This window comes from Neofelis nebulosa, chromosome X, assembly GCF_028018385.1.
Source record: "Neofelis nebulosa isolate mNeoNeb1 chromosome X, mNeoNeb1.pri, whole genome shotgun sequence".
NCBI classification, from domain to species: domain Eukaryota; kingdom Metazoa; phylum Chordata; class Mammalia; order Carnivora; family Felidae; genus Neofelis; species Neofelis nebulosa.
In genome coordinates, this window is record NC_080800.1 from 13,593,881 (window position 1) to 13,606,177 (window position 12,297).

At 43.8% G+C, this 12,297-nt stretch overlaps 1 protein-coding gene across 7 annotated transcripts in view; it reads left to right on the forward strand.

Moving 5' to 3' along the window:
* The window catches only part of REPS2 (RALBP1 associated Eps domain containing 2), a 237,098-nt gene that overhangs the window by 123,319 nt on the left and 101,482 nt on the right, over positions 1-12,297 (forward strand). For 6 of the 7 annotated variants that reach the window (XR_009257199.1, XM_058713840.1, XM_058713841.1 and 3 more), the window contains exons 12-13: positions 5,021-5,066; positions 8,892-9,028. The exons of the other annotated variant lie outside the window; for it this stretch is intronic. Coding sequence is in view for 5 of the 6 variants with exons in the window: in XM_058713840.1 (XP_058569823.1) it covers positions 5,021-5,066; positions 8,892-9,028 (183 nt within the window). In the remaining variant the exon portion in view is untranslated. The remainder of the gene's footprint in view (positions 1-5,020; positions 5,067-8,891; positions 9,029-12,297) is intronic. 7 annotated transcript variants of the gene reach the window in all.

Here is a 12,297-nt window from a genome sequence, read left to right on the forward strand (position 1 = left end):
GAGCCATCAGCACAGAGCCCGACGCGGGGCTCGAACTCATGGACCGTGAGATCATGACCTGAGCCGAAGTCGGACGCTTAACCGACTGAGCCACCCAGGCGCCCCGGTTTTTTATTTTTAAGTTCTGAATTTAGGTTTCACCAATAGGAGCACTCAGTTTGAAGTTAGAGTCTCATTGTTACTTTTACTGTAAAATTGGAAAGACTTGGAGTTGAGACGATTTCAGTAAGCCATTGTGGTTTCTGTGGAGTAACGAGCTAATGAGGTAGATCAAGTGGAGGCCCACAGTTGAACTTCTCCATTTCCAAAGCAGAAATCTCCAATGTTTTCATGAAAATTCACCACCAGGAAGGCAAGTAAGTAAATGTGCTTCTACATGGAGGAGATTCCAAGGAGAAAAAGAAAAGGTGTGTTTGCCCACGTTCTTGGAGAGTCAGCACTGGGTCTGTGAACCAGGGAGATGGCCAGGCCTGTGTCCTCAGCTCTCTTGACGGGAGCCATCACTGAACTAAGATGAACCTAGTTAAAAACAAACTGGCTAGGGAGGGCGTTACTATTTGGAGCTCCGGTTATGAGGACATGAAAGAGGTTGCTGCATTCTTATTGTTCTCTCTCATGATATTTAATAAGTAAATCATGTTTGTTTGGGTTAGTTAGCTATCATCCCAAGCTTATTTGTTTAAAGTTGGAGCAAAGGAGTCGATAGAACATTGAGGCTTATGCTATAGTACAGTTTTCCCCAGACACCAAGTTCATTTGAGGTTTAAAAGAGAGAGGGATAGGGGCGCCTGGGTGGCTCAGTTGGTTGGGCGTCCAACTTCGGGTCAGGTCATGATCTCACAGTTGGTGAGTTTGAGCCCCACGTTGGGCTTTGTGCTGACAGCTCAGAGCCTGGAGCCTGCTTCGGATTCTTTGTCTCCCTCTCTCTCTGCCTCTCCCCCACTCATACTCTGTCTCTCAAAAATAATAAATATTTAACAAATTAATAAAAAGAGGGATGGAGGGAGAGAAGGGAGTGGGGGAGAGAGGAGGAGGAGGGGAGAGAGTGAGAATGAATACAAATGAGAATATATGATTGATTTTAGTGAAGAGGTCTAAGAATCTGTGTTTTTAGATCGTCTGCCAGGCAGTTCTGGTGTGTAGCCTATTTTTGGAACCTTTGCCTCTAGAAGATGATATTAAGAAATAGAAAATTGTTGGGGCACCTGGGTGGCTGAGTCAGTTAAGCATCTGACTTTGGCTCACGTCATGATCTCACGGTTTGTGGGTTCAAGCCCTGCATCGGGCTCTGTGCTGACAGCTCAGAGCCTGGAGCCTGCTCCGGATTCTGTGTCTCCCTTGCTCTCTGCCCCCCCTCCCACTCACATTCTGTCTCTCTCTCTCAAAAATAAAATAAAACATCAAAAAAAAAATAAAAAGAAATAGAAAACTGAGTTTATAGATCAACCATGACTCCCAAAGTGGTAGGAATTCTCAAGCCTAGTTTGGGCTTTTGAAACTGGTTTGGGTTCTTTCGTCAGAAAGAGAGATGCTCAGTTTGTGTAAAGACAAATGGCTGGCTGGCCTGTTAGAGAATTAAACTTTACGCTTGCCCTCTAAACCCATTTTAGGACAAATGCGTGAGGTAGGTTCTTTCCAGCTTTAATTTCTGGAGCCAGAGTGGATGTACCTCAGGTTTTGTAAACTTCGTGTTGACAGTATTAATAAAAGCTATTTGATTTTGGAGAGTTAAATTGGTGCTTTTCCAACAGTCTTTGAGGCTCATAACTTCCTATTTTTTCCATGAGCATCATGTGTTCTCTGGAGCCTGAACTGTAGATGTCATTTTTAAGATTTCTTTATTGAATGGGGCACGGAGTCACCAGACAAATCCTATCAGGGTGTGCGACAGTGCGTGAAGTACATCTGAATTTGTTTCACATTCTGCCTAGGAACACGCTATGTGGTTTCTGATTCATTTTTCCCACTGCTGCCCTATCTGGAGTGGATATGAGGGGATCCCTCATCTGAAACGTATTTAATACCCCCTTTCCTGGGGAATGTTTGAATTTCCAGTGCGAGACGCTGTAGAATTTCAAGGTGGTGGTTGTCCATGCCACACGGGCAGTTCACCTCAGTTGAGTTGCTGCTTTTTAGAGAATTAAACTTTAGGCTTGCCTTTTTATCCTCTTTCAGTCTTCTGGAACGATGACATGCCTGCAATGTTCTGGGAAGTTGTCCTTCTTCCCTCTTCCCTCTTCCTAGCTAAATGAGAAGCTATGACCTACCTGCTGGCTTTGGCCTGGATTCCAGTACAACACGACCTTGCCATTTTTGCAGATGCTCATATGCCCCAAATGCTCAGCCTGACTTTCAGGAGCTTGGAAGCTGATGGACGACTGAACCGGAATAGTGTTCTCCAGCTTTTTGTGATCTGAAACCTGTGGGGACTCACCAAGCCCTGCCTGTGGTATATTGTTGCAGGTGGCAGGAGAAGTCTCTCCCTGCCCTGTTCTTCCACAGTGGCTGGTAGTGTTGATAATAATGATAATAGTAATGGTGAGGAGGAGGATGTTGTGGTAGGACTGCTGTCAGGGAAGCGGGGGGGGGGGGGGGGTATTCCTTGTCACGTGGTTTTTTAATATGCCCTTATCCTTTTCATTGCTGAAAGTAGATTTCTTAGCTAACATACTGCAGCCTCATTCCTCAGAGCAAGCTGCACAATGGTGATCTTTTTCTTGATGTTTCTAGGCTATGCTGAGTGGATTAGGCCTGTTTGTCCCCACACTGTAGTCTTCAGACAGCTGTTAGTGATTCCAGCAGCTTCCCCGTTTACTAGCTCTCACCCCATGGCCTTATGGGGTAGAGCAATTTTCTCCTTTCATTACCTGTTCCCACCTGCACCTCCTTTGCTGTCCTAGAGGGAACTACATTTAGAATCCAGATTTCTCAGCTTGAAAAATTAGCACTCTACAACAGTAATATTTTACAGTTCAAAAATAGATTGTTTTCCAAGTACCTTTGCCTTCTCTCTCCCCAGGAGAAAGGGGCTGCATTTTTATTTTCTTCATTCTGTAGGTGAGGAAACTGAGGTTCAGAGACGCAACAGGTGGTATTGTGTCCAGGAGGAACACGTAGGCCTTAGGACTCCTGTCCTCGTCCCCACTGCTTATCCATACCCCTCACCCCATCTGTCTGTGTGTCTATCTCTCACCAGCAGGGTTCACCCTTCCACACCCATTCTTACCTAGGAGAAAGAGATAATGGCACTTGACAAAGGAATTTAACGGTCACTACAGTCTGGTTTGGGGAACCAGACTTTTATTTTAAAATGACTAAGACTTTCCCAACCCACATATTTCTCTTTTTTTTAATGTTTATTTATTTTTGAGAGAGAGAGCAGACGAGGAGAAGAGAGAGAGGGGGAGAGAGAGAATCCCGAGCAGGCTCTGCACTGACAGCAGGGCTTGATCATGACCTAGGGTTAAGTCAGGAGTCAGATGCTTAAGCGACTGAGCTGCCCAGGTGTCCCCGGGCCCACACTATTTCTGGAAAGTAGTGTAGCCTGAGGGAGAAGAGGGGTCAGAGCCAGCTGTGGGCAGCCTGCCCAGAGGACGGCCCCCAGATTTGTGGTGAGTCTGGTCGCACTGTCCACTCAGCCCCAAGGCGGCCTGCTTGGCTGCAGGAGCAGCTCCCCTTAGGCCGCTTTCCTCTGCTGCCTGGAGTTTGTGGGGTGGGAAGAGGTAGTTTTCCATGTACATGTGGGTGGGGGTGCGTGATAATGGGCAAGACAGGGCTCAGACTCCTCAGGCGTCCAGTGCTTTCCAGAGCTCCGAGAGCATTTCGATGGGTTGAAGTTGAAACATGCCTGTGTTCTCGCTACAACAAGCCACAATGCTTGTTTTGAGAGAAATGTGTCTTTTCTACAGCTGACCATATCTAAGGGAATACATATTGCTTCTTTGCTTTGTGCCTTGTTAGCATTTTTAACTCCTCTTTCTCTCCTCCTTATCTAACTCATAGATTTTAACGACCATCATAAATCTAGGCTCCTTCATACCAAGGAGGGTTTTTATCTTTAGAGCAATGTAAAAAAAGGTGGGATGATGCATTGAGACATTTTCTCTCTGGAAGAATTTCTGCAAACAATATACAAACGATATTCTCCTTGTTCCTAGTTAGTAGCACTTTTTCTATGAATTTTTATGAGATTTTATGATGAAAGATTTGCAGTGTTTGCAAAACCTTAGCATAACTGGTGGTTTCTAAAGTTGTCTTCCATAGGGTACTGAAAATATAAAAAAGGAGCAATGTTTTTGTAAATGTTTCTAATTATTCCCAACAACTTGTGATGGGAAAGTTAGGGTCCATGGGTGTTGATAGTGAGCAAGTTGTTAATGATTTAAATTTGATAAGGAAAAGTCTCATATGGTTGGTAAAATATCTTAATGATTTCATTCCGTACTATTGTCTGTGTGATTTGGTCACAGGGACATAGGACACAAGAATATTTTCTTGTAGGAAAAGCTGTGTTGCTCGTTTCAACTTAGCTTGTGGGAGCTTTGATTTCTTGTGGTCATGCTACTCTGGCAGTGTCTCTTAAGAAATTCTTAAAATATGTAACCTGATAGAGTTCTTCCTAGCCTTCAGGGGAGCCTGGTTCAAAATCAGTTACTAGGCTATCATGATAGACCAAGGAAACCACACATCAGAACCCCTCGTATAAGTAGATAACCCCATGAGAGGGTTGTCTTTTTAGGTTGGAATTTATTCATCAGCGTAGATTTGAGAATAGCTCCTTAGTGCTCTGACAGAAGGAAGAAAAATGTTGGATTTTCTTTCCTTTGAACTGTGCCTTTAGCTTTAGAAATGAAATGAGAAAATAATGAAGATGTGGAGGCGGTTAAGTTCTCCACAGGGATGCCTGCACCTCATATTTACCTGTTGAGATATATGTTCTCTAGTAGCCCAGGTATTGCTTATAAACCTGTTCAACTGCAGAAATGAAAGCCAAGTAAACAACAACCGGTCTTTGTTTCAGCCACTTCTAAGGATTCCAACAGCCTCAAAGCAAGACCAAGATCCAGGTAGTGTTCGTTTAATTTCTGCTTTAATTCCCTTCGCACCCTTTCTTTGACTAGAAATAAAGTCCCACAACCCAAAGCCCAACCCATGATCTCCTTTTCCTTTAGATTTGCAGCTTAGACAATGGGTGAGTTCCTTTGTCATGAGGGGCCTGATCGGAGCTTGCAGTGCTGCTGGGAGACTCTTAATTTCTGTGTCTCTTAGTGGTAGAATGTGGTGGCTGCTGCTGGCTGGTCGACTGACAAGAAGTGGCTTGTGTGACGTGGCCCCCTTGTTGCAGGATGATAAGGAATAGAGGGCAGTGGCTTTGCAGAGAAGGAAAAGTGGTTAAGAGGTGACTAACCCTGAAATTTACTGTCGTGACAAGGTCAACACCAAACAGACACCTGAGGGATAAAATCTAGAGTAGGAAAAACAAATACTCACAGTCATTTTAAAATGAGGCTTGAAGCTTCGGGTAAGCGGTGCTTATGGTCTGTTTTATCCTATCTTAGAGCCTCTTTTTGGAGTCACAGTTTTTAGATTGGTAGAAGAGGGAGAGCCAGGAAGGCAGAGTTGCGGTTGGCATTGGACATCAGAATGGCAGATGGAGGAGAAATACATGAACATGAATAGAACATCAGAGAAGGGAGATGGTATTGGGAGCACTTTTCAGTGGTAGGAATACAGTGGAAGATAGGACAGTACGTTTGTGGCTTCCAATGTTTGCTTTGGCTCTTAGTGACTTTTTTCTTCCTTTGGCTACTTAGACACGTCCCTGAAAAAAGTGAAATTAAATCTGATAATACTTTATATGCTTGAAATACCGACATTTAAGGAAATCTCGTCTTTGTGTAAATCTGAGAGTTATCCCTTAGTCTAACTTGTATATCTGGATTTTCTATATTGGGGATTTGTTTTCTTGTTTATAGAAGGTACAGATACCTATAGTCATGTTTTTTGAAACAATAGATACAGGAATTCTTTTTGGCCAGAAGAAAAGATACAGTCACCATTTTTCTCTGTGGCTGCCACATTTACTCATCCTTTGTTGTTGTTGTTGTTGTTGTTGTTTTAAGGATGAATGGCTCTTTTGCAAATTAGTCTGTACTGACTTTAGGATGTAGGAATAGTAACATTTATCTGACCTCATAGTAGGAAAAACCTTTGACTTGCAGGAAGCTGCTTAGGTGTGCTATATTAACTATAATTTGAGCCTCACATTTTTCTTCTGTTGACTTCCTCTTTTTCTCAAAGCGAGTGAAAGTACAAAACTTCATAGTCACATATTCTATTATTAATATCTCTGCCAAATTTTATTTTATTTTTTATTTCATTTTATTTTTTAATGTTTATTTTTGAGAGAGAGAGAGAGAGAGAGAGAGAGACAGAGTGAGTGGGGGAGGGCAGAGAGAGAGGGAGACACAGAATCCAAAGCAGGCTCCAGGCTCTGAGCTGTCAGCACAGAGCCCGACACTGAGATTGAACCCACCAACTGTGAGATCATGACCTGAGCTGAAGTCGGATGCTCAACTGACTGAGCCACCCAGGCACCCCTCTATGGCCAAATTTTATATGTTCTTTTAAGGATTGGTCTCCTGGTCTAATTTGGACCTTTTTATTTTCACTACAACCCACTGGGTCTTTACTGAGACCGAGAGAGTCAAATTATTTTTATTTTCCTTTTTTAGAATAATAAAACTTTGTAGAAATGTGAGGGGAAGAGGGAAAATCCCCATTCTGACATTACTTATATTCATTATTGTGTTGATTCCCTGCACATTTAATTGAAATTGGTTGTAGTCCTAGTTTTCCAGTATCACTTATTTGATACTCAGTTAACTTTCCATATGGAAATACAAGTATACAGGTTACATATGGGAATAAAATGGAATGAGGTATGTGGGACGGGATGGTGTGCCTAACTATATATATGTGTTAGTGTACACACGCACACATATTATTTTTTCTTTCTTGACTGAAAAATGTCACTAAAGCTCTGTCTGGCGTAGAAAGTTCTTTTTTTTTTCTTTAATTTTTTTTAATGTTTATTTTTGAAAGAGAAAGACAGAACGTGAGCGGGAGAGAGGCAGAGAGAGAGGGAGACACAGAATCTGATGCAGACTCCAGGCTCTGAGCTGTTAGCACAGAGCCCAACATGGGGCTCGAACTCACAATCTGTGAGATAATGACCTGAGTGAAGTCAGTCGCCCAATCGACTGAGCCATCCAGGCGCCCCTAAATCTTTTTATTTTTTTACCATTTATTCATTTTTTGAGAGACACAGAGTATGAGCAGGGGTGGGGCAGAGAGAGAGGGAGACACAAAAACCGAAGCAGGCTCCAGGCTCTAAGCTGTCTGCACAGAGCCTGATGCGGGGCTTGAACTCAAGAACTGTGAGATCATGACCTGAGCCGAAGTCAAATGCTTGAAAGTTCTTTTAATTTCTAGCAGGAGTCTCCCATTTCCTTTTCAAATCAAGAGTTCCCATTTGAAAATGTTCTTTCTTATCGATTTCCTCTGACTCTGGTTGAAAGTACTAGAGTGTTCTTCGTGCTGGTTCCTACATGCCTTTGCCTTGCCCGTCATGCCACTTATTTTACAGGGACCACCCCAGAGCACGTCACATGCCATTATGGTGGTTTTATTAAAGATTGCAACCTTGCTTGACAAACAGAACTCTTCAGCCACCACAAGGAAACCCTTGAGGGAATGATTCAGGAAGGTAAAATCTTGCTATGCCCAAACCAGCTTTACCAAGAATTGAAATTGCTTAATAGTAATAGATAGATTCTGATTTTATAAATGCCTCTCTAATAGCTAAGTACTGATAGCAGTTTCCTGAGGTTAATTTGTCCCTAGAACCTATCTCTGACTCAAAGGTCATTTTCTTCTTTGACATGAACTTAGCCGAGAAGCTGAGCAGAACGGATATACACATCCGCTTTTTAGAAAATCATATTGGGAACTCATCCACAAAGCTATTTCTAAGCAATAGACTGAGTTGAATTAATTTAGAAAATAATTACGTCTCTAAGTAGTTTAGCCGCTGCTACCAAGAGATTTCTTTCCTGGCTCATAGGCAGTATCAGAATATTTTAAAAATGGAATTTAGAAAGAGATTGGAGTTTGAATCGAACCTATGTAACTTTCTAGCTATGCAACCTTTGGCAAGTTATTTATTTCCTATTTCTTTAAATGTCATTATTGGAGTTACAGTCTCAGAAGTTGCCTAGTTAGTTAGCTACTGACTTGTTACCGAGGGAGGGAGAAGGTTAAGAGGATGCTTTTGCTTTGAAAATTTTACCCCCAAACTGGTCTTTGTCATGGTGAGACAGCCTCGACCCCTCCATCTGACTGATGTGTGTTTTCCTTTCCTGAATTTCACTTGTGGCATATTCCCCTGAGCATCGGATACTTACTCTCAGGTTATCTGTCCCACTTCCATATGTGCCTGTCATCACGTTTGCATGTAAACAGGAGGTAACTTCTGCAGTCTGTTTGTTAACCCATGAAGCCCTTCTGTTACAATATGGAAGTACCTAAGGAGAAGGTTTACATGTTATTCTTATTAACAGTACCGGTAGAAACTGGTTTGAATTTAGCTTTTCCTTTGGGTAAATTTAGGTCTAAGATATAATATGAACAAAGAGGTGAAAAAAGTTTCTGATTCACGGGTTGGGTGTGGGCAGTTACTGCAGATACTGGCACCCAAGGGACAGTAGAATTCATTGTTGCTTCGAGATGGGAACTGGTCAGTCCTTTGTAGTGGGTGTTTCCATTCCAACCCTACTTCAGAGACTAAAGCTTTGCTGTCTCCCTTCCGACCTCTCCTTATTTTGCTGCAGATCTTACTCTAGCACCTCCATAGAAGAGGCCATGAAAAGGGGCGAGGACCCTCCCACCCCGCCACCGCGGCCACAGAAAACCCACTCCAGAGCCTCCTCCTTGGATCTGAATAAAGTCTTCCAGCCCAGTGTGCCAGGTGAAGTGCCCCTCTGCACCCCAGTCTTTCCTTTTCCTGTGGAAGTCCGTGGATGTGTGTCTGCCACAGAGGCCTTTGTGAGTTCATGGGACGAGCAGACCTGGCCATTTCCCATCCTGGGAAGGTCTTCGTGTTGCTATGGTATTCCTGGGAGGGAAAGCAGTTCTAGGCAGATAGATCTCCCATGTGTCTGGAGCCTTGCCCACACTTGCTATGGACCAGGAATTAAGAAATTCTGTACCAAGAGGATTAAAATACTTTAACCCCACATAGCCCACTGAGTGTGCATGGCTGGGGTCTTGTTCTCTGCTGCATTATGGTAATTTATATATGGGATTACTGTCTGTTATTTCCCCAACGCTTACGCGGTTCTTTTGTGAAAGATCTTGGTGATCAACACCCGGCCAGAATCTTCTCCTGTGTCTTACCCGTGTGGTGAAGATCCTGTGTCCTGGAGGGTTTAATGCTAAAGGGGCTCTGCTTTCTAAATCTGACTGATGGTTAGCTGGTTGGTGGAGGGGATTAAGACCAGGGCTCCTCTAGGTAGCCTGCTGGGGGCCTTCTGGGGCTGGGACTTCCTTGAGGCAGCCACTGTACAGCTGGGAGGGTGGTGAGGGAGGTTGGAGGGCCCTGTCTGCTTGCCTGGCTCCCTGGGAAGGGGGAGAAGTCCTCCTAGGGAACTTACAGAGCAGCAGATGAGAACCATGCCTTGGCTTTAGTGAAGGTGCTAGGATGCAGCGCCTTCCCAAGTGTTATTTTGGGAGCAGCAAGGGCCGTTCCGCTGACTAATGTAGGCAAGCTATAAATTCAGTGATTTCCTGGAACTTTTTCTATATCTGTGTGCATTTTAAATCAAGCCAGCCTCAGATGCTAGTGATTTGCAGATTATTATATTTTCTACTAAAGCAAGAAAAGACTGTCTTTGGCTCACACATTAGCATGACCCCTGTGTCCCAGCAAAGCTCAGCATGTTTTAGTTGTTCTAATAAAGTAGTCTCCTCACAGTAAAGTTACAGATTGTTTTTTAATATACTAGAGTCTGGAACTCTCTATGAAATTTGATTCTCTGCCATGAGTTCATCAGATAAAAATTTGCCTTGCATTTTCCCCCATACTTTGATCCAAATTCTGGCATAATTTCATAGTAACTGGTATTTGAGGTGGGAGTAGCCACGGATGATGATGCTATAAAAATTTCACATGGCTGGTGGATTATGACCTAGAAGGTTTTCCTATGCATGCAAGAAGATTAAAACAATCTGGGCAGCTATCTTAATATGTTTTCCTTGGGAGGAGAGGCTGGAAGCGTGCAAGCATCTCTCTGGCTGTGCAAGCCCACGAGTGCCGACCGTGCTGGGGAATGGATGTGCTGTGGCTCTTCCGACATTGCATCATAGAATGGAAGAGACGAGGCTGGATTTGGAGTCCAGCTCAGCTGCTTATTCACTGTTTAATTTTCAGCAAGTGGCTTAATCTTTCTGCATTTCAGATTTTTAATCTGTAAAATAGGGCCAACTGTCTGCAGAGTTGTAGGGTTTTGGTGAGATGATAAACATGATCCTAAGAGCAGCATGTTTGATCCATACGCACTCATTTGCACAGAAGATCATTGAGGAAAGGGAGTCTGAGGATAAAGTCCCCTGACTCCCTTGATCTCCCGTGGGATAGTTCCTTGGTGGGCTCACAGAGGGACCGAGCCCCAGTTGCCTGCTGTGGTAGAAACACAGGATTGTGAAAAACAGGGGAAGTGAGGCTAGATTGCTGAGTCAGAGTGGCCTACGGTGGACTGACTGTGTGGAGAAGAAACAGGATGGAGAGATGATGCCAAGAAGCAGGAATGAAAGAGGGAAGTGAAGAAAGTGATGAGGTGGTTGTTACATAGGAGGGCTGATGTTTATATAAAGGGAGGAGAAGGATATAGAATAAAAGACTGTAGCTACCAAAGGGAGGAGAGCCCACAGACTCGGTGTCGGATTTGGGTGGGATTTAAGGGAAGAGCTTAGAAGAGGGTGGCATTAATGCCTTCACATTTATGCAGATAGGTAACATGATATGGGGAAGGATAACAAAGGGCTGATTTGAATATTTTATTCTTTTAAAGTAATCTCTACACCCAACATCAGGTTCACACTCACAACCTGGAGATCGAGTCGCATGCTCTACCGACTGAGCCAGCCAGGTGCCCCGCAAAAGGCTGGTATAGAATGTACATCTATAAAAATGAACAAGGCCACTTGGCAGTCAGGGACAGTTGGCTTTACTTTGATACCTGTAAAACAGTCTCGACTTATATTCACAGGAGTCTAGGTTCTCCCAGGGCTCTAGATAGGTAGGTGCTGGTATTAGCCCTAAAGGTGTATGCTTTCATAGGCAGGCACTGGTATGACACGAATGCCGTGTGTAAAAGAGAGATCAGATCACCTTTGTAATGGCTGATCCAGGTTGCGGAGCCATCCTCTCAAGGCTTGAACAGCTGCTGTGCCTGAGAGAAAATAAAAACGTGTAAGAAAGTCTCTGTGGTGATGCAAGTGTTCAAAACCTAGATGTAGTCAAACCTGGGACTTGTTCAGTGATGTTTAGATTTTATAGTTCTATGCTTATAGCCACAAAACATTTTATTACTGAAATTCCTCTAAGAAAAACCACACTGCGAAGGTGGTACTTTTTAGAACCTAACCTCCTGTTGCTCATCGAAACAGTTGTTTTCATAAAGCAAATATTTTTCATAACAGGGGTATCTTTTGTTCCACTACCCTCCTTCCACTCTCAACAGTGACCTGCTCCAAAGCCATGCCTAAAGCTTGCAACCAGAGGGCGGTGCTGGTGAACCCCCTTCAGGCCACGGAGAGCCCTCTTCCAGTCATTGGGCGTCAGCCTGGCAGGAGGGGCAGGGACTGTGTGTAGGAAACACAGCTATCCCTTTAAAGCTGCAGACCAGAAACCTTCATCACTTCCACTCAACTTTTAACCGGGGAAAGCTAGTCCTGTGGAGATAGCTGGCTGCAGGCAGCTGGGCGGTGTAACTCCTGGTAGGGTAGCCATTTCCCGCTGACATCCCTCTTACTATAAAAGAGGAGAGTGGATGTTGGTGGACAGCTCTTTCCACTACATCCCGTACGGTCAAATACATCGAGATCCACGTGTTCAAACCATTGTGATGGCTGAACAAAACACATCCATGGGTAGATACTACCCATGGGTTGCTAATGTTTTATCTCTGCTTTAGACATCCTGATAATAAAAATCCATTCCAGGGCTAGGAAGTTATA